Raw genomic sequence first — 21439 nt, 5'->3', positions numbered from 1 at the left:
TTTTTCGATAAGAGGAACAGATATCCAAATAAAGAACTGGTAACTATATTCTATTCTAATACAGTATTTAGAGGTCAGATTCAACATCTTATTCACAAGTAAGCATTCTAAAATCTGCTCAGTAAATGGAAGTCTATATATACCTCCCCCCACCCCGCCCCGCCAGCACTTTTACGTTCCCAACTGTGCAACTCAATGTTGAGAGGAGGTTTTCCAGACACACCTCTCTGGCAATGTTACTCAAAGCTTCATCTTCTGCAGAAAATCGGTCTTTTACAGGCGTCCTTTTCCTTCCAGAACCAGGAGTCCCCATATTGTCTTCTTAATAGTGTTTTAACTGTGAAATGTGATTTCACCGTGTTCGGCCCTGAAATAAACAGAAACATAATTTACTTAAGATGTTTCTCTTTGTATCATTTTATTTATTTATTTGTTTTTTAAAGACTTTATCTCTTCGACAGAGATCACAAGTAGGCAGAGAGGCAGGCAGAGAAAGAAAGGGAAACAGGCTCCCTGCTCGGCAGAGAGCCCGATGTGGGGCTCGATCCCAGGACCCTGAGATCATGACATGACCCGAAGGCAGAGGCTTAACCCACTGAGCCACCCACGTGCCCCTCTTTCTACAATTTTAAAGCTCCTTTACATATTCACTTTTAGAAAAATTATATTTGTGTATTTACATATAAATTAGTCACCAAATACATTTTCCTATCAAATTATTCCAACAAATTTTAGAATATTTAAATTTATACTAATTATTAAACCTCCCAATTCTTTCTTATCATGCTATACCCACAGACAGCAATCTGTTGTAGGGGCGCCTTGGGGTTCAGTCAGTTGAGTACAGAATTTTGATTTCAGCTCAGGGTTGTAAGATTGAGCCCGGCCTCAGGCTACAGGCTTGGCGAGGAATCTGCTGGAGATTCCTTCCCTCTGCTTACCCTCCCCACCTTTGCTCCCATGCTCACACTGACACACTTTCTAATAAATAAATAAGTCTAAAAAAAAAAAAAGAATGTGTTGTAACATTAGCCTCAGAAAAACTGCAGTCAGCAATAATTCTACTTAACAGTTTAAAATTACTACAACTATTTCTAAAACTTATTTCCATCACAGAGCAAAAAACATTTCAGCAAAGTCATTCATTCTAAAGCTTTGAAACAACATATTCAAGAAATTTTAACACAGAACCTTAAACTTACAAAGATAAATTGGCTTTTTAGTGTAATTTAAAAAACAATTCCAATTAAACTATTACCACATAAAATAACAAATGATTAATTATTCTGCAATTAACAATTACCAACACTGTCCATGTAACAATAACTGCGTGCCTGCTACTACCAGGTACTGTGGAAAGTGCCAAAGATACGATGACAAACAAAACTGATGTAGGCCATCGATTAAAGAATATATCTATGGATCTATTATTGTTGCTGTTATTATGAAATAGACCCATTTTTACAAAAAAAAAAAGGGGGGTGGGGAGAAAAATTCATCTGCCAGGATTAAATAATAAGGGTAGTAAAGATGATCTGGCCTTCCAAACACATGGTATTTGAAATTAAAGATTCCCATAAGAAAAATCCATCCCAATTTGCATGACCTCCCTCTTGCAGATATACATTCCTGAGAAGTACAGCTCATTTAGCAAAATACCCATTAACTTAAAACTTTTTTTTCCTAGCTTTAACAAAATAAACGTGAATCGCAAAGGAATTCCCAAGTAAGTTTGTCCCAGTAGAATGAACTATATCAAAACTCCAAGTGACTTTAATGTGTTGGAATTTACTTATTCCAGGCAAAATAAAACAGAAGCACTTCATCAATTCACTCTTCCAAAAAAGTCTTCAACAAAAATTCAGGCCATTCCCCTCTTATCTGACCACTTCTTATTCCCACATAGCTAGCATGCTATGTTTGTCAATCAGAATGAAGACTGATGATAGTTCCTCACTCTGCCATAGAAAATGTATCTGGATATGATAAGAAAGGACTCCTTCAAATGGAAATGAAGAGAAGGAATGTTATGTCTGAAAGCCGCAGCTGAGAAGTCCCAGCCACAAATCAGGACAATTTCTGAAAAGCTCAGTGTTGTTTCTTCAGAAGTCTTCCCTCATCCTCACCCTCAGCACCATTTTAAAGATCATACACTTAATAGTAACAATGTACAATACAAGTATTAGTCACCTACTGAGAAAAAAGCAGCATGCAGTACTTTTCTTTTCAAAGTACCTCTTTCAAAGTGGCAATTTAACTGATGCACAGTAATATCACCCAATATTCGTCCTTCAGCCAGCCTTCCAAGGACACATGCAAAGACATTCCACAGAAACAGGAAACAAAAAAAGGTATTTTCTAATGCCAGGAACATAAGAATAACTATAGAAGAAGAAGTAAAGATTTTATCAAAAGTTTAACAGTGGTTTCGTTAGGAGGAAAGGATTATGGCTGTACTTTTTCTTCTTCTTTTTGATTTTCTAACATTCCAGTAACACTGGGGAAAGAGAGATGCATAAACCAGATCCAAGGCTCACAGAATAAAGTGGCCCCAAAATGGATCACACCCAAATTAGGCGGCTGAGACACACTATCTGAAGCCACTGCTGGTGGCACTCTTTCTTTCTTTTTTTTTTTTTTAAAGATTTTTATTTATTTATTTATTTGACAGAGAGAGATCACAAGCAGACGGAGAGGCAGGCAGAGAGAGAGAGAGAGGGAAGCAGGCTTCTTGCTGAGCAGAGAGCCCGATGTGGGACTCGATCCCAGGACCCTGAGATCATGACCTGAGCCGAAGGCAGCAGCTTAACCCACTGAGCCACCCAGGCGCCCTGGTGGCACTCTTTCTAATGGATTTCTGTCTCCTCTTTTTCCATAATCCATTTCCTTCTTCCTCAAGGAACACTGCCTTAAACCTCAGATCTGCCAGGATACTTCTAGTACACAGACTTAAAAAGAATTATCTTTTCTTAAAAATGCCTCAAAACAAAACTGTTTTGGGGCTCCTGGGTGGCTTAGTCAGTTAAGTGTCTGCCTTTGGCTTGGGTTGTGATCTCAGTGTCCCAGGATGGAGCCCCACATGGGGCTCCCTGCTCAGCAGAGAATCTGCTTCTTCTCTCTCTGACCCTCCTCCCTGCTTGTTCTCTCTCTCTCTCTCTCTCTCTCTCAAAAACAAACAAACAAAACTGTTTCAACAGGCTCCAGGCTAGCCAGTCCTGAGAGAAAGATGACAGGAAAAGAGACAGAGGCACAGGATAAGCAGGAAATGGGAAAAACTTCTGTCTTCCTTGTCCTTCTTGTCCTATCTACAGAGACTATCTAGAGGTTTACATGAGTCATTGGCCAGGTCCCATCACCATTCTCAGGAGCACACGAGCCAAATCAACCTATGTCAAAAAACAATCTAATATTTTTGAAAGAATTACATGATTTGTACTCTGTAGGCAGACATCCTTACTAATATTAGAAAAAGTAAAGGGTTTTTGGCTCCTATGCAGTCTATCTTCAAAATGACAAAAATAAGGCTATAGACTCAAAAGTTGATCTGAAACAGATTATTTCCAGTTTCTGATCCTAAAGGACTTTCAGTAAGTTGCTATCACAAGGAGGATTCCTCATGAATACTTTTCTTCAAGAGCTGTGTTCATCTCTTGGAGCTTTTCCTTGGTGGTATTGGCCAAACTAAGAGCTAAACCTTTACATCCACTGACAAAAACAAAACTGCCCAAATTTTGTCAGGCCCATTACCCGAACAATGTCAAGCTGATTTTCTCCAGAAGATTTTGTCAATAAGGATCTGTCTACCTAAGGGAAAGAAGGGAAGTAGCTTGAAGGATGTTGTGAAATAGAAACCTTCCACAATAGATATACCAACAAGGCTTTCTTTTCTCCAATTAGTTTCTCACTTAATATATTTCTGAAAAATAGGCATTTTGCCACATTAAGTGGCACTTCAATCATGATATTGTTCACTTTTGTGAGAACAGAATGGGTAAGTAGCATCAGTAAGTCACATTCTAAATATAGCACACTTGCAGAGTTCTGTCTGGATCCCAATAGTTGCAGTTCTCTATATCTGAGTATTTCATCATGGGGAACTCAAAATATTGGTATAAGCCTCTGCATCAGTCATCACTACAGTTAACATTAGTCTATGCAATAAAATGTTTGGTCTTTATTCATCAGCAAATCGCACTATCTGGATTGGCACTTGAACTAAAGACCGAGTGGGACTGCAGCTGTTCCCAATGGACCAAAGTTAAAGTGAGAGGATCTGAGTTCAACTGCTGCACTGCCATTTCCCCTACCTGAGGCTTGGTTTCTTCACTTACAGAGCAGACACAACTGTCCAACATGGTTAATCGGAGGTCAAGTGAGTTCAGGTACTTAGAAAGCACTCCATAAATGTTTGAAGTGTCTTGAATTAACTACCTCTTTTACATATTCAGTTTATGAAGTAGACAAAAGGGCAATCCTGGCCTTTCTTTAAATTCTTGCACTTTTAACTAAACAAAAACATCCTCAAGTTACTTCCTGCAGCATGCGTTATATGATTATCATTAGCAATGCTAAGAATATTTGCAGAAGCATGGAAAAATCTAGAAAAAAAATAAAAATACCTTAACTATAATCATTACACTATGTAGCACATTTACATAATAAAAAATTAAAAAGAAATTTTTAAGGTACTTTCTGGCATTCAAAGTCCATTTTTGAAATTCCAAATGAACACACAAGTTTTAGAAGTGTGGCCTTATAATGGGAGTTAGTTCTCTCATGAGAACACAACTGACTTAGAAGAGAGAAATCATTAAATAGTACACTTAAGATCTGTGCCTATCTTTTTATCATTGATTCTTTTTTTTTTTCTCTACAGACAGATAGCACAAGCAAGCAGAGGGAGCAGCAAGCAGAGGAGAAGCAGATTCCCCAATGGGCAAGGAGCCTGATGTAGGATTAGCTGCCAGAATCCTGGGATCATGACCTGAGCCGAAGGCAGACACTTAACCAACTGAGCCACCCAGGGACCCCAAATGCAGTAAAATATTAACAGTGGACTCCAAGTAGTAAGTACATCAATGTGTATAGTAGAACTCTTTTCAACTTCTCTGTAAGTTGCAAAATGTGTATAATAGTGTGTTGGAAAAAAATAACTAGCTGAGAAAGGCAGATGAATAAGTGAACGAAAAGCATGGGAACTGGTAATTTCAATTAAAAAAAATCTTGATTTGAGGGGCGCTTGCGTGGCTCAGTGGGTTAAGCCTCTGCCTTCAGCTCAGGTCATGATCTCAGGGTCCTGGAATTGAGTCCTGCATCGGGACAGGGAGCCTGCTTCCCCCTCTCTCTCTCTGCCTGCCTCTCTGCCTACTTGTTCTCTCTCTCTGTCAAATAAATAAATAAAATCTTTAAAAAAAAAAATCTTGATTTGAAACCAGAAAGGAAGGTAGAGGTCATCACAGTATGGAAGAATACCAATAGTTATGTAGACATTAGAAAGACTATGGGCAAAGGAGAGAATGCTTCATTTGCTGACTAGAAGAGAAAAAAATGAAGGGGGAAGGACAGGGGCAAGAGCAAAGTGGTAGCAAAGGGAAGGAGAGAGGGCAGGCCTGTAGGAGGAAAGACTGAACACTTAAAGACATCAATTCCTGCAAATAGCTAAATGAGGACATTATGCAAAATGAATAAATCATTAATAGAACCTACAGAAAGAATAAAAGGCGCATCTAGAAATTAAGGCAAAGTACAAAATGAAAATATGTGTATATGAGGCAAAACTGGAAGACCTGGTGGAACATGAAAGGTAGATACTAAGCACAAATTATATCTCAGGAGAATATGAGAACCTCATATTAAATTCATATTTTACAAAACAAATTAAACTCATATTTTAATGGTTAAATTAAACTCATACTTTACAAAATAAAACGCCTATAAAGGGTCAGTGAGAAACTGTATAATCCCTTCTCCAACTTCCACATTCGGTAGTCCTAAGAATTCACAAAAAGTTTCTTTTAAATTCTCATATTTTGAATGCATATTATTCTCATACACCCAAAACAATTGATAATTTTTCCATTTCCTCCTTTCATAAGATGACATGCCAGTGGTTGCACTTACTTCCTTGCTAACCATGTTTAAATAAATGAACTCTAATGGGCGTGTGTTCAACATGATTAACAATACTATTTTCCTCAACGGTGAAGAACCTGAATTAGGAAGATGTGCTCTTACCCAACAACTTCATTTTCAGTATGCCCTGGGAAGTAAACCATTTTCTAGTACCATTCAAATTCCCTCCTTTCCCTATGCTTTTTAAAAATATCTCAATGTCTACTCAAAAACAAAGAGAGAAAGAAAGAACAAAAGAACCTCAAAAATGAGTGTATGGACATACATTCAAAGGATGAAAGGAAGGGAGAGAGAAAATTACATATGCTAAGGACAGGTCAGACTTAAAAGTGTGCAACAGAGCAAAAATCAGGAAAAGAACAGAAGTACCCAGGAGAACAACAGAAGCTCAGGCAGCAAAGAACAAAGATAAAACCAAAGACAAGGGAGAAATAAGGAAGCATCCAACAAAGTTGTGATTGTTTTTAATGTAATTACTATGAAGAAGGTTCTAAAATTAGAAAACTGGGGGCACCTGGGTGGCTCAGTGGGTTAAAGCCTCTGCCTTCAGCTCAGGTCATGATCTCAGGGTCCTGGGATCGAGCCCCGCATCGGGCTCTCTGCTCAGCGGGGAGCTTGCTTCCTCCTCTCTCTCTGCCTGCTTCTCTGCCTGCTTGTGATCTCGCTCTGTCAAATAAAATCTTAAAAAATAATAATAATAAATAAAATAAAATAAAATTAGAAAACTGTTATAAAATAAAATACATATTTTTAAATTTTCTCTTTCCAACAAATACGTACTTTAAATTTGCAAAGCACTACGTACATAATAATCATTGCCTTATAAGTGGACAAAAGAGTAAATGGGAAAACTAAACTGGCAAAGAAAAAGGGAAAAGTACTTACACTATTTCTACATATGCTTTCTGAATGGTGTTCTCTGAAGCACGAAAGCTTTTATTGTGAGGGAGTCAATTTACCTATTTTTTCTTTTGTTGTTTCATTTGATGTCATTTTTTTTTAAAGATTTATTTGCTTATTCTTTAAAAAGAAAAAGAGAAAGAGAGCAGAAGCGGGAGGGACAGAGGGAGACACAGAATGAATTCCAAGCACGATTCCACGCCTGAGCACAGAGCCCAACACAGGGCTCAATCCCACAACCCTGAGATCAGAACTAAGTGGAAACCAAGAGTCCAATACAACCAACTATGGCACCTAGGCACTCCCATTTGATGTAATTTCTAAGAAAGCATCGCCTACCCCAAAACCTCAAGAATTTATTATGCTTTCTTCTTAGAATTTTACAATTTTAGCTCTTACTTTCAAGTCTATAATCCATTTTGAGTTAATTTTTATATATGGTATGAGGCAGGGTAGCAACATCATCCTTTTGTCAGTGGATATCCACTTGCTCCAGTACCATTTGTTGAAAAGACTATTCTTTCCACCAACTAAATGACCTTGGCAGCCTAGTCAAAAACCAATCAACCATAAAAATAAGGGTTTATATGTGGACCCTCAATTCTATTCCATTGATCTATCTACATAAATCTATATAAACCTATAAATAGATACAGAAATCCTTCTGTCAGTATCACATTGTCTTGATTACTACTCTAGCTTTGCAGCAAGTTTTAAAATTGGATAGAGTGTGTCTTTCAACTTTGTTCTTTTTAAGATTTTACTGGCTATTCTAAGTCCTTTATATTTCCATATAAATTTTAGGATTGGCATGTCAATTAAAAAAAAAGAGGCAGCTGGAATTTTGATAGAGATTACACCGAATCTATAGATAATTTTGGGAAATACAGCCATCTTAACAATATTGATTCCAATCCATTAACATAGAATGTCTTTCCATTTATTCAGATCTTTAATTTCATTCCACTATGTTTTGTGGCTTTCAATGAATTCTTACACTTCTTTTAGAAAATTTATTCCTCGGTCAAGTGGATATAAAAGTTTCTATTGGGAAGCCTGGGTGGCTCACTCAGTTAAGCATCTGCCTTCTGCTCAGGTCATGATCCCAGGTCCTCAGGTCCTGGAATCGAGTTCCTCTACTCCCTCTGCCTGCCACTTCCCCCGCTTTTGCACACTTACGCTCTCTCTCTGACAAATAAATAAATAAAATCTTAAAAAAAAAAAAAAGCTTCCATAAAGTGTAAAATGCTATGGAAATGTACTGTTATCACCAACACCAAAAAACAAAACATCTAAAATCACAATAAGCAAAAGAGAAGGCAGTAAAGTAAAATTCAGAAGCAAATCCCATGGTTAAGGTTAATCTTAGTTGAGCCATGCGTGGGCATGGGAATTGCATATTTTCAAACACAAATATAATCCAACACCACACCTATATACTTAGTGGGAAGGCATTTTTCACTATTTCCAATTTACTAGGTATGTAGCAAAAATAAAAGGAACTGGAAGTCCTTTTACTGAATTATACAAGGGTGTGTTTTCTATCTGGGGTATACAGAATTATTACTGAAACACTTCTTCCACTGAAAGAAATGAAAATCAAAACTAACATGATAGAAGCAAGTAACTAACCTCTGTTACTAATAATAAAATAGATGGAACCAGAATTAAGTGCCAAAGGAAAAAATAACTTAAATTAGCCTTAAACCTTAGGCTTTCCTTCTGATTAAAATGAACTCTACTGGCAATATTTATATTAACTATATTCTAGTAACAAAAATAAAATAGAATATAATGCAACTAGAGGAAAAATTATATTAATAAATATTATTTTAATTTTTTGTTAGTCTATAGTAAAACCAAAGATAAAACTTTAAATGATCCAAATTGACAACAACAGTTTTAAGTCAAGGCCAGTCAACATGATATAATAAATTGTGGCAAGAAAAAACTCATAGGAAGGAAACAAAGACAAGGACACATTTGATATGCCTATAAGGTACAAAAAGATAACAAAATGCCATGTAAAGTATGACTGCAAATATGTAAAACTTCATAGAATCAAATAAAGAACAAAGACAATCTGTATAAAAAGAATCTTCCTTTTTCTTAAGCTTTATATACTATGGATAATCACTTTATCAAAAAAATTATTTAAGCTAAAATCTACAATTATGGGTTACTTCATAGTACAAAAATACAAAATTAACAAGAAAAACCAACTTTGAAACAATATTAATGAACTGATAAAGGGGAAAGATTCATTTAGACTGTCAGGGCAATTGCAAAGTAGAACTATAAAAATTTATGTTGGTCATCTCTGGTAAAACTGTAATTTCCTAACAAATTTCATAGTGACCATCACTTTTACAGGCATAATGACATTTTAAGTAAGTGAAAAACACATTGCTAATTTTAAATAGAATGAACACCCCTGGATTAACTTTTAAAATTAAAAATCTAACTTGAATCAACAGGTCAAAATTAAAACAAAGAAGCAAGCATTAACGTCCTCTAAATTCCTGGGGGAAAACAACAATTTTTAAGTCTACAGCTTTTTATAATCAAGGTGAAATCCTTTCAAATTATCAGCTTTCCTTGAAGACATCTATTCTATGAATCCTTCTACTCACTGGAAAATAAAATAGTGCCATGAGATACTTTTGTAGCATAAAGGGAGAAGCCAACATTTCCCCTCTCTTGAGCCATGTTAGCCAGGTAAGACAGCTTAAACCTGTCTTAGAAAGGGCAAAGTAATACTCTGAAATGGTAGGCAAGATACCAGTCAGGCCCATAAAAGTCAACAAGATATAATGCAATGCAAGTACAATGTTCACAAGGGAATAATTCGAGAGGAGCAAACTAACAGCACAGCTCTGAGAGTAGCTAATCCAAGTGCCAACCAATCTAAAGCCACATGCAATGAGCTCCACTTTAGACACATGACTTCTGCTCATAAAAGACCTAACATCAACATTTGGGTGGCTCCTTTTTGTACAAATAAAGACAAACTGACCATCCTTCCTCCCAAACCTGCTCATCCCCCACAGCCTACTGCACACACGCAAGCACACACACACACACACACAGAGAACAATATCATTAATTACTTTCCAGAAGCTAAAGACATAAGTTTCTCCAGACTCAAAGGGCCCACAGAATGCTCAACATAAGTCCTGAGTCCACACCAAAGTATTTCATAGTGAATTACCACAGTGAATTTCAAACACTGAAGACAAAGATGACTTTACACACTTCCATGGGTGAGAAAATAAGGTTACATAGAACGAATTAACAAATAGAATGGTTTTAAACTTTTAAAAGTAATTCTTGTAATGAGGCACCTGGGTGGCTCAGTCAGCTGAGTGACCAACTCTTGAGTTTGGCTTAAGGTCATGATCTCAGGGTGGTGGGCTGGAGTCCCACATAGGGCACCCCATTCAGCACAGAGTCTCCTTGAGATGCTCTCTCTCTCTCTCCCTCTGCCCCTCCTCCCATACTGTTCTTTCTCTCTCAAATAAAATCTTTTTTTAAAAAGGTAATTCTGGAAAGAGGACAATCACTGTATAGACGCCTTCAAACTTCTAAAGGAAAACTACAGACAACCTATAAATAGCCTATGCCCAGTCAAAACATTCTATTTCTCATACCTGATGATTAAAGACATTTTTAGACATTTGAGGCCTCAAAAATTTACTTCTTTTATGCCCTTTGTCAATAAGCTACTAGAGGATATGCTTCACGAAATAAAAGAGAAAATCAAAGGAGTAGTTTGTTGCAAAGTCATCCAGGGACTCAGGCTCCTTTCATCTAGTGACTACTCCTTTACCACTGCTTCCCAACTCACAACCAACAGAGATGTGAGACATACCCCTGAACTGTGTTAAACCACTGAAATTTGGGGGTAGCTTGTTTGTCAAAGTAGGTAAGTCTATCCTAACTAATAAATGCAAAAAGGTGGAAGAACTATTCCATTTTTCAAAATTGAACCACATATTGATTAGAAATACATGTACGGAAAGTGAGACAGCACAGTTGGGCAAGGAATAGTCCCAAGAGAGTAATTAACATGTAAAATGGCATTGATTGCCTAAAGAGGAAGGGGTACATTAAAGAGTATGTGTAGGAACTTCTAGGATAATTGTAGTGTTCATTTCTTGACCTAGGTAGTGAGACATAGATGCTCATTTTATTGTTCTTCTTCAAACTGTATTTTTGTTTTATATGTTTCACAAATAAACTAAATAAATTAGATAGGATGAAGGACTTGAAAAGAATGTTGGAGCATTTGGTTTAAAAAAATAAGGTGAAGAGAAAACTAAGCAAAGAAAGGAAACCCCCTGGCAGCCCCCCTGGAAAAACTGAGTTAATTAAACAAGAAAGAAAATAATCATGGCACAATAATTGGCTGAGCAGTAAATAATATTTATTTAGTTATAATGAAAACTATTGATTTAAAATTGCAACACTGGAATGTTGCAGAGGAGAAGGGGGAATAATGAAGAAACAGAAAATTAACAATAAAAACCAAGAGTAATACATAGTTAACTGCACATGTTTCTCAAAGAGAAACAGGTTTATAAAGTATGTGCTATTTTGTAAGATACTTCTTTTAACTGCACATATATGTTTTTTAAAGAAAAAATAGGTTTGGGCGCCTGGGTGGCTCAGTGGGTTAAGCCGCTGCCTTCGGCTCAGGTCATGATCTCAGGGTCCTGGGATCGAGTCCCGCATCGGGCTCTCTGCTCAGCAAGAAGCCTGCTTCCCTCTCTCTCTCTCTCTGCCTGCCTCTCCATCTACTTGTGATCTCTCTCTGTCAAATAAATAAATAAAATCTTAAAAAAAAAAAAATAGGTTTATAAAGTATGTGCTATTTTGTAATCATCTATGGCAGACAGACTCTAAGGTATTGTTATCCGCCCCCCCACTTCTGTTCCTACCTTTGTGTAAACACCTCCCAAAGAATGTGGCCAGGACTTGTGACTTGCTTCTAACCAACAGAATATGACAAAGGTTATGAGATGTCATTCCCATGATTATGTTATGTTATATAAGACTAGCCAGCCAGCAGACTTGCTCTAGGCTCTCCTTAATGATTTGACCAAAGGTCCGTATCAGAAAATACCACAAGGCCAAGAAATTCAGGTTGCCTCCAAGAGCTGAGAGCAGCCTTTAGGAATCTGAAGACAGCCTCTACATAACCTTTAGTTATCCTAAAGCAACATTCAATGAGCAAGAAGCTTCAGTCCTAAAACCACAAATAAACTAATGTGCCAAAAATCTCAGTGAGCAGGGAGATGGATTTTTATCATGTAAGTCTCCAAAAGAGAATTCCACCCAGCTACACACACCTTGATTAAAGCCTCACGAGACCCTATGCAGAGGACCCAGCTCAGCCATACTCCGACTCCTGCCCCACAGAAATTGCAGGAAAATAAATGTGTGTTATTTTAAACTCTAAATTTGTGTAACTTGTTACACAACACAGAAGACAAATGCAACAGCTTTTAAAACTTTGTATGAAAAAAAGTTTTGGATGAATAAATTTAGCAAAGGTACAGCGATAAAAAAAATCAACACACACACACACACACACACACACACACACACCAGTTGCATTTCTATATACTAACTATGAATAACCCAAAAAGAAATTAATTAAACAATTCCATGTATAAAGATCAAAAATAAGATACTTAGGAAAAAACTTAACCAAGGAAACTACAAAACATTGCTGAAGGAATTAAAGGAGATATAAATAAACGGAGAGCCACCCCCTGTTCAAGGACTGGAAGACTTAACACTGTTAAAATGTCAATACTACCCAAAGCCATTTACAGATTCAATACACTCTCTATCAAATCCTAATGACATTTTTTGTAGAAATAGAAAAACCTACTTGTAAACCTATTCTATTTGTAGAAATAGAAAAGCCCCTCCCTAAAATAAAATCCATATGGAATCTCAAGGGATCATGAACAGCCAAAACAATCTTAAAAAAGAACAAGTTGGAGGTATCACACTTCCTGATTTCAAAACTGAACCAGAAAGCTGGTTACTATAACCAAAACAGTGCCTTACTGGCATACACCACAAACAAAAATAACTCTCAGGGTAGATCAAAGAAATAAGTGTAACCTAAAACTACAAAACTTTTTGAAGAAAACACACACAAAAAGCTTTATGACTTTGGATTTCTTGAATATAATGCCAAAAGCCCAGACAACAATAACAACAACAAAAAAAGTAGATAAATTGGACTTCATCAAAATAAAAACTTTGTGCATCAAAGGGCCATATCAAGAGAAAAAAAAAGTGACCCACAGGATGGAAGAAAATATTTACAAATTACACATCTAATAAGGGGTTAATCTCTGGAATAGATAGAGAACCCCTAAAAACTCAGTAACAACAATAAAAAACAACCCAGTTCAAATATAGACAAAGGACTTGAACAGTTTTCTCCAAAGACATATAAATGGCCAATGAGCACATGAAAAGATGCTCCACATCACTAGTTATTAGGGAAATCACATCAAAACCACAATGAGACACCACCCCACACTCATTAGAATGCCTACTATGTTAAAAATAACAAGTGTGTCAAAGATGCAGAGAAACTGGAACCCCTGTACACTGCTAGTAAGACTGTAAAATAATCAGCCACCATGGAAAATGCGTATGGCAATTCCTCAAAAAATTAAACACAGAATTACTATATAATCTAACAATTCTACTTAAGGGTATATGCCCAAAAGAAATGAAAGCAGGGACTCAAAACAGGTATTTATACACTTGTGTTCACAAGTAGCAGCATTATTCACAACAGCATTATTCACAATTTGGTAAGAGCTAATCCAGTGTCCATCAACGGACAAAGGGATAAACAGAACATGGAATATATATACAATGGAATATATTATTCAGCCTTAAAAAGGACTTTAATTCTCATGTGTGTGGGCACCTGGGTGGCTCAGTCAGTTAGCTGTCTACCTTCAGCTCTGGTGATGATCCTGGCATCCTGGGAAGGGTCCGCATCCGGCTCCCTGCTCAGCAGGGATTCTGTTCCTTCCTCTCCCTCTGCCCCTCCTCCCCGCTTGTGTCCTCACTCTCCCTCATAAATAAATAAAAATCTTTAAAAACATATGTATATTCTCATGCATGCTACAACTTGAATAAGCCTTGAGGACACTGTGTTCAGTGAAATAAGCCAGGCACAAAACAGAAATATATGATTCTACTTATATGAAGTACTTAGAGTAATCAAATTCACTAAGACAGAAAGTAGAGTGGTGGTTGCCAGGCACTGTGGAGAACTAGGAGTTATTTTTTTAATGGGTGCAGAGTTTCAGCTTGAGATGATGAGAAAGTTCTGGAAATGGATGATGGTGAAGGTTGTGCAACAGTGTGAATGTATTTAACACCACTGAATTGTAGGGGTGCCTGGGTGGCTCAGTCATTAAGAATCTGACTTCGGTTCAGGTCATGATCCCAGGGTCCTGGAATCAAGCCCCATGTTGGGGACCCCTGCTCAGCAGGAAGCCTGCTTCTCCCTCTCCCATACCCCCTGCCTGTGCTCCCACTCTCACTGTGTCTCTGTCACATCAATAAATAAAATCTTTTTTTTTTAAAGTGAATTGTACACTTAAAGATAATTGTAAAATGGTAAACTTGTAATTGTAAAATGTAAAAATAATTGTAAAATTGTAAAATGGTAAACTTCATATTATGTATATTCTAACACAATTTTTTTAAAAACCCCACTTGTATGGGTAACAAAGGGTGAATTGGGTACGACAGGCAATGATTCTCTCATTTCTTTGACTAACCACTTAGATATGGCAATATACATGGCAGGGAAAAAGATATCTAAAACTGAATTTTTTTTTTTTTCTATCTTTAATCCTATAATGCTTGGGTCACTTTACTGAAATCCTTTTTTTTTTTTTCTTTTTTTTTTTTAATAGCAACATGTATGCTTACTAATTGTATTGTTTATTGTTATAAATTACTTAAACCATTTAACAGGGAAATAAATATTTTAACATCTTAATCTTCTGCATACAGTACATGCTATTTTACTTAGAAAACAGCCAAAAGAGTGCTCCTGGCTGTTAAAATGTTTCAATTTAGGAAAGTGGGGGATATAGAAAGAATAACAAAGTGATCAAAACAAGTAACTTTAAAATTAGTTTCCTAAAACAGTAAAGCTACGTTATATCAAAACTTGCTTAGGGGCACCTGGGTGGCTCAGTGGGTTAAGCCTCTGCCTTCGGCTCAGGTCATGATCCCAGGGTCCTGGGATAGAGCCCCCCATCGGGCTCTCTGCTCAGCAGGGAGCCTGCTTCCCTTCCTCTCTCTCTGCCTGCCTCTCTGCCTACTTGTGATCTCTCTCTGTCAAATAAATAAATAAAAATCTTTAAAAAAAAAAAAACTAGCTTAAAAAAAAAAAACTAGCTAAGATTTTGGTGTTCAGGGAGCCTGGGTGGCTCAGTCCATCGAGCATCTGCCTTGGGCTCAGGTCATGATCCCAGGGTGCTGGGATCGAGTGCCACAGGGAGCCCACTTCACCCTCTGCCTCTGCCTCTCTCTCTCTCTCTCTCTGTCTCTCATGAATAAATACATAAAATCTTTAAAAAAAAAAAAAAAAGATTTTGGTGTTCATAATGAAAAACCAACTAAGACATACAAGGTTCAAAGTGAAAACAATGAAAAAGATGAACTATAATTTTTAAAGAAGAATTTTAATAGTTCACGTTTCTGAGCAAATATGACCCGATAAACATTTGTACTCCAACATTTTCCCAACCTCTTTTCCACTCTCTGCTCTGCACTATCTTCACCTTTTTTTTCTTGGTAGAGGATGGCTGAGACCTGAAGCAGGGAGGTGATAATAGGAATAAACCAGATAATTGGAATGGGGGGGGAGGGGAATAAAAATACTCCAATTTACATTTTCTCTCATACTCAATACAGTACTAAATACATCGTTATTATCAAATGCAAAGAATCCAAATATCTGAGGGCAAGGAAAAATTAAATTTCTTGACGTTACAACCTAATCTAAAGCAAGAGAAAGGAAACTATCTGCAGGCTTTGCATCTGTAAATTAAGTTTGCCCTGAGTGCAGAATTCTTCAAACAACCTTGACTGTAATACAAGGCTGCAGTTTAATATGGTGACAGGAACCTTGAATAAATGGGTGGAGTACTAAAGCCCTTTGAATAGTTTTCTAGCCTAACTAGTGAAATCAGTTAAAGAACTTTTAAACTCAAGTGCCTCATTCACTAAGTATATAAAAAACACCAAGGTTTTCATGAGAAAGCACATGATACACAGAGGCAGCTGCCCTGAGAGATAGCATCTGGTAACAGCCTAGAGTTATTTTTAAAGAGCTAACTTCATGATAATGTACAGGAGACTGTAGCAGTCCTGTGGGAAGAAGAGAGCGAGAATTTGGGAAGAAGCTAAGTTCTCTGTACAAACTCAAAATAATCCTATAAAACAGCCCATCGTTCCCAGTGTCCTTTTGATCCAAAGACATGCACAAGTCTCTGAACTGGACAAGTTCAACTAGGGCCATGGCCTTCCTATGCCAGTATCAGTAATGGTTTCCCCTTGTTGTAAAACATTTGACTAATCACTCTTAGATCCAGAACATAACATCAATACTGGTACAATCCTGTGCTCCTCCTTCTGCACATTCTTCTGAAATACTTTTCTCATTAGTTTTCCTTAATCATGCTCTTTTCTTAAAAAAGAAAGACAAAAAGAAATAAAAAATGAATCTAGGATATGCACACTAAGCAGATTTTCACCCCAAAACTTAGCCTTAATCTTCTGGAGGCAAATGTCCTTTATAAGCTCACTCTTCTACGGTTGCCACTTTTCCTAAAACCGCAGGCCTTCCTGACTGGCAGCAGGGCCAGGGCAGATTACAGTTATGTGGTAGGTTCTGTTGGACGAGCTCTGACAAGGCCTCAAAATAGACCCTGGGCACCAGCCAGAGACACTGCCACTCACAAGTTCCAACTTCACCATCATACATTAGCCCCTCAGTACTTTTTATTTTTCTCTAGAATCTCTCATTTTCAAAGGTAAAATGTTCCTGAACCCCCCTCCTCCAGGTCATGAGAGAGCTGTAAAATACAGAAATTAAACTTTTAAACTCTTAATTTGCTCACAAACACTTTGCAGAATAAAAACTGAAGCTGTACCTACCCCCTGTCTTGGGAAATTAATCCATCCATAGCACTCTGGGTTGCAAAAGGTGTTTTGAATCTCAAACTCTACAGAGGTTTCTTTTATTATGAATAGACTAGGATGTGGAAGATAAAGGAAGACAGAAGGTGGACTATTTTCTGTGACTAATAATATAGTAGCAGACTTCATCAGGGCAAGAAGTTAAACTACATACAATATGTTTAATTGATATTGGTCATAAAATCCTAAAACAATCAACTGACTACAAAAGTATTCATTTAACTATTACCCAATAAAGTGAAGTGGTTTGTCTATAACACTAGTCTTCAAGCTACAGTATTTTCCCCCTTACCAGTATAAACAAAATTAACCACCCGTCACTCTAAAATGTTTAAGATTGCCTTATAAACTACATTTTAATCTTTTTTAAGTGGAGAAGATAGAATACAAAGTAAGAGCTCCTTTCTTCTACAAGGTTAAGAAAGAAGTTAACTTCTATTATAAAATAAATCCAGTGTAAGGTTGAAACAAATTTATAAATCTTCACAACTTAAAGTCCCATTTTGCAATCACTCTTTCAGAAATATATTCTATATACATACTTATGGACTAGTGCAAAGATTTATATACTAATTGTTCACTATAGCAACATTTGTAGAAAACTAAAAACAACCTAAATGTCTCTTAATAGGGAATGGAAAAATAAATCATGGAAAATGAATAAATTATGGTTCATCTAAACTAGGCAAGACATCCAGTCTTTTTTAAAAATCAGATGGACACATGTGCTAAAACAGAAAAATCTCTAAGATATATCAAGGATAAGAATGAAAGATAGAAGAAAGTTCTCCTAAACACAGGAGATTACATATGCAATAGAAATTTAGAGAACATACAGGAAACCATTCAAAGTGGTTGCTTGGATTAGGGAATGGGAGAGTGAGAGAAGGCTAGAAGTCTGTTGTGGAGAGGAGGCTTCCTTTGCACCATGTAACACTTTTTTTTAAACGTTTTATCAATTTTTAGAAGTCCTACAAACATCTACTATACCCATGAAATGGGCATTCTCTTTCCCTGTATGTATGCCGGGTCTTCTCAACAATTTTTACTCTTATATACTGCTCTCCGTACCACTAGACCAAAACAAAAGCAGACACTTTAGCAAATATCAGAGTTTCCCCAAGAAATAGAATCCTTTCTCCCTCCCCCGACCAGAAGAAAGAAGTAATAGAATAAATGAAAAAGTTTAACTTAGACTAAACCCAGTTTTTAGCCCAATGTTCAGTTCCTTGTAAGGCAAAAAGTTTTAAAAATAAAGTGCAATATGCAACACACACACACACACACACACACACACACACACACACACAATATCATTTCCAAAGGTATAGTCTAGCTAGTATCTTAAAAGGAGAAATGGAGAAAAAGGTAAAGTTATTTTACTAACAGGGCAAATTCTGCTCAATCCCTTCCCTCTGAAGTTTTAAAAGTTGAGTTTTGAACAACCGTCATAAAGTCTATTGTTTGCAAACTGGATAAAGTGGTACATTTTCCTGGTTAAAGGTCCATCTCTCCCAGAGTCTCCAGAAAGAAGTAACTACTTAAAAGGAAAAGGCTATGAAATGGCCTCTATTTTGTAGGTGCACGTATGGTGAAGACAGAAGAACTGTATTTCCTCTTAAATGATCCTCATCAACATTCCCAGCACTCTGCCAGGAGAATTTTTTTTTTCTATACATCTTCAATTCTGTTCCTTTTCACACTAGGAGCACAGTAAATTCACAAAGAGCTTAGGAAGACATAGCTCTCATTTCTAGTAAAAATATGTTTTTGGTGTTGTTTTGAGAGAAAAACAATCTACTTGACAAATATACCCTCCTATCACTTTTTTTCCTTCATTATGGAGATGCTTAAATCATGACATAAGAAGGCTTCTCTTACATATCTACCTTATCAAGACTGTTAGTTATGGTGGTTTCCACAAGGGATTTTCCAAAAGGGAATCTCTGTTTACCGGGAACTGAAACTCTTAATTAAGTCACTATTTGCTGGACAAAAATCAAAAGCAACATTAAGGAACACTCTATATATAAGAATGAATATCCAAGAAAATAAGATGCCAAAATTTAGTCAAATAATTAAAGGAACCTGGTAAGCAAGACCAACTTACCATTACTTTATAGTTGGTAACTAACTATAAAGTTCCCTAAAATTGAAAATCAAGGTAAAATAAGATGAATTCCAAAAAAGCAAAAGAAAACAAGGCTAAGAATATCAAGTACCCTGTGATTCAAGGTTATTTTGCTTAACAATATTTTTAAAGCCAAAATGATCAAATTACATTTCAGCAATAAAAAGTTATTTCTAGTTTACAATGAATTCATTCCAATAATAAATCACAACTTCCATACAGACTTTCCTCTATAACAGAACTTACATAAGAACTCAATATTCCACATTTTTAAGGATTCACAAAATAGGTGAGACCTTTCACTGAAAGGACTATTTTGTATACTGTAGATTCTTCAGTAAACTTTTTTATACCTTTCACTGACATTTACTTTGTCCCTAGGCCCCTTCATTTATCTTCCCACATCTGGCAAAAAAAAAAAAAAAAAAAAAAAAAAAAAGGTGGGGGGAAGGGTATAATTACAACAATCCACTTAGAAACTAACTATTCTAAAGCCAGATATTCTGCAAAAGTTCCATTTTTATTTCCTTACCATACTTCAGGACAATAAGTATCCAGCAACAAACCTAACAAAGCTAATACAACACTCCATATACAATGACTGAAGGCATCTAAAGAGGCAGTAACAAACTTCTTGCTTCCCTCTATTCCAATTTTAAGATCCATATCAATGACTCACAAAGTGAGTGACCTAACTTTCTAAATGAATCACACTTTCTGAAATTCTTACTCTAACATGAATATTACACTAGGTCATCATCTCTATATTTGTTAAACAGAGCATGATGATGGTTAAACAGGGTTAATTCTGCAAGACTTCCAAACCACAGCCAACCTCAAGTCTCTGCCAACTAATTCTTATTTGCAATACTGAATTCTCCAACAACTGAACCTTTATGTATAGATTCATCCCTATATAAAATGCTATCTTGAAAAAAAAACACGTTATTTTTAAATACTATGAACTCGCCCACCCATACCTGTTCACCATCTCTCTGGTTCCATTTACTGCATCCACGTTCTCTTCCCATTGTGATAACATAAAAAATTAATGGCTACTCAGTTATTCCTACATAGTATCTTTTAGTCAACTAACCTAGTCTGCAGTTTTTCTGTTTAAGGCAGAAATGCTGAGTCATTAAATGGAAACTCATAGAAAATGAGCTACGAACGCTTAAAGTTTAGGATACAGCATTTCCCTAGCCGTGTCTCAGCAGCCTAATATTTGTATCTCCCACAGTGGAAAAGTAGAGCAAACACTTGAACTTTTTTCCCCTCTAAGAAAGAAAAAGAGGTGCGTTTCCTTAGGTCCGCCTGCTTCCTCCTGGATATCCACAGGCAAGAGAAGCAGGCCCGACCGCAGCTGTGTAACTTAACAATCTGGGTGTGAATAACACCCCGTATTAGTCAAGCATTAACCCCGGCACTCCTAGCCCGCGCTTCAGTTAGGGTCAAGGAGGAAGAAAAAAAAAAAATCCCATAAAAATGCTACGCCCTCCACCGGCCTGACACGGTTCGCAGGGGTGCCGGTCCGGGGACAGAAGCGAGGGAGTGCCGCGCCGGGGAAAAGGAGAAGGATCCTCGAGCACCCGAGGCAAACGGACAGCGGCCCAATGCAATTTCTCCCACAATGGGAGTAACCCCATCCCCTCGCACAGACCGAGGGCGCGCGTTAGAAATCAGGCGTGCTGCCGGCGAACGCGGTAGGCTGGGGGCGACCCCGACCCGAGAGCCCGCAGGGAAACCGGGCCCCCAGCAGGGGTCAGCGGCGGTGCGGGTCGCACGGGCTGTAGAGGCCGGGAAGGGGCCCCCGGGACGGCGGGAGGGACGGACCTTACCTGTCCTGGGCGCGGGCTGTGGCTACGGCGCCGCCCGGGAAGGGCCGGGACGCGGGTCGGCGCCGGGAGCCGGCCGGGCAAAAAGCGAGGAGCAGAGGGCGAGGGGCGCGGACGGCGAATTGGGTCCCAGGCTCTCGGCCAGGTGGGCCGGGCTAGACGCGGCGGCTCCCGGAGC

General features: G+C 37.6%; 1 protein-coding gene across 24 annotated transcripts in view; it reads right to left on the bottom strand.

Moving 5' to 3' along the window:
- The window catches only part of LRRFIP2 (LRR binding FLII interacting protein 2), a 110008-nt gene extending 88609 nt beyond the window's left edge, over positions 1 to 21399 (bottom strand). For 21 of the 24 annotated variants that reach the window (XM_047740782.1, XM_047740895.1, XM_047740826.1 and 18 more), the window contains exons 1-2: positions 21265 to 21399; positions 224 to 367 (exon numbers count right to left, since the gene is read on the bottom strand). In XM_047740782.1, the coding sequence (XP_047596738.1) occupies positions 224 to 313 (90 nt within the window). In that variant the 5' untranslated portion in view covers positions 314 to 367; positions 21265 to 21399. Of the gene's footprint in view, positions 1 to 223; positions 368 to 3747; positions 3805 to 15273; positions 15329 to 20406; positions 20757 to 21264 lie in introns of those variants that run through there. The other 3 variants (XM_047740792.1, XM_047740809.1, XM_047740800.1) reach the window with 3 other exon arrangements.
- Positions 21400 to 21439: the final 40 nt, after the last annotated feature.

Source organism: Lutra lutra, chromosome 1 (genome assembly GCF_902655055.1).
Source record: "Lutra lutra chromosome 1, mLutLut1.2, whole genome shotgun sequence".
Lineage (NCBI taxonomy): Eukaryota > Metazoa > Chordata > Mammalia > Carnivora > Mustelidae > Lutra > Lutra lutra.
Note: the sequence above shows the minus strand (reverse complement) of the source record. Positions and strands in the feature narration are given on the sequence as shown.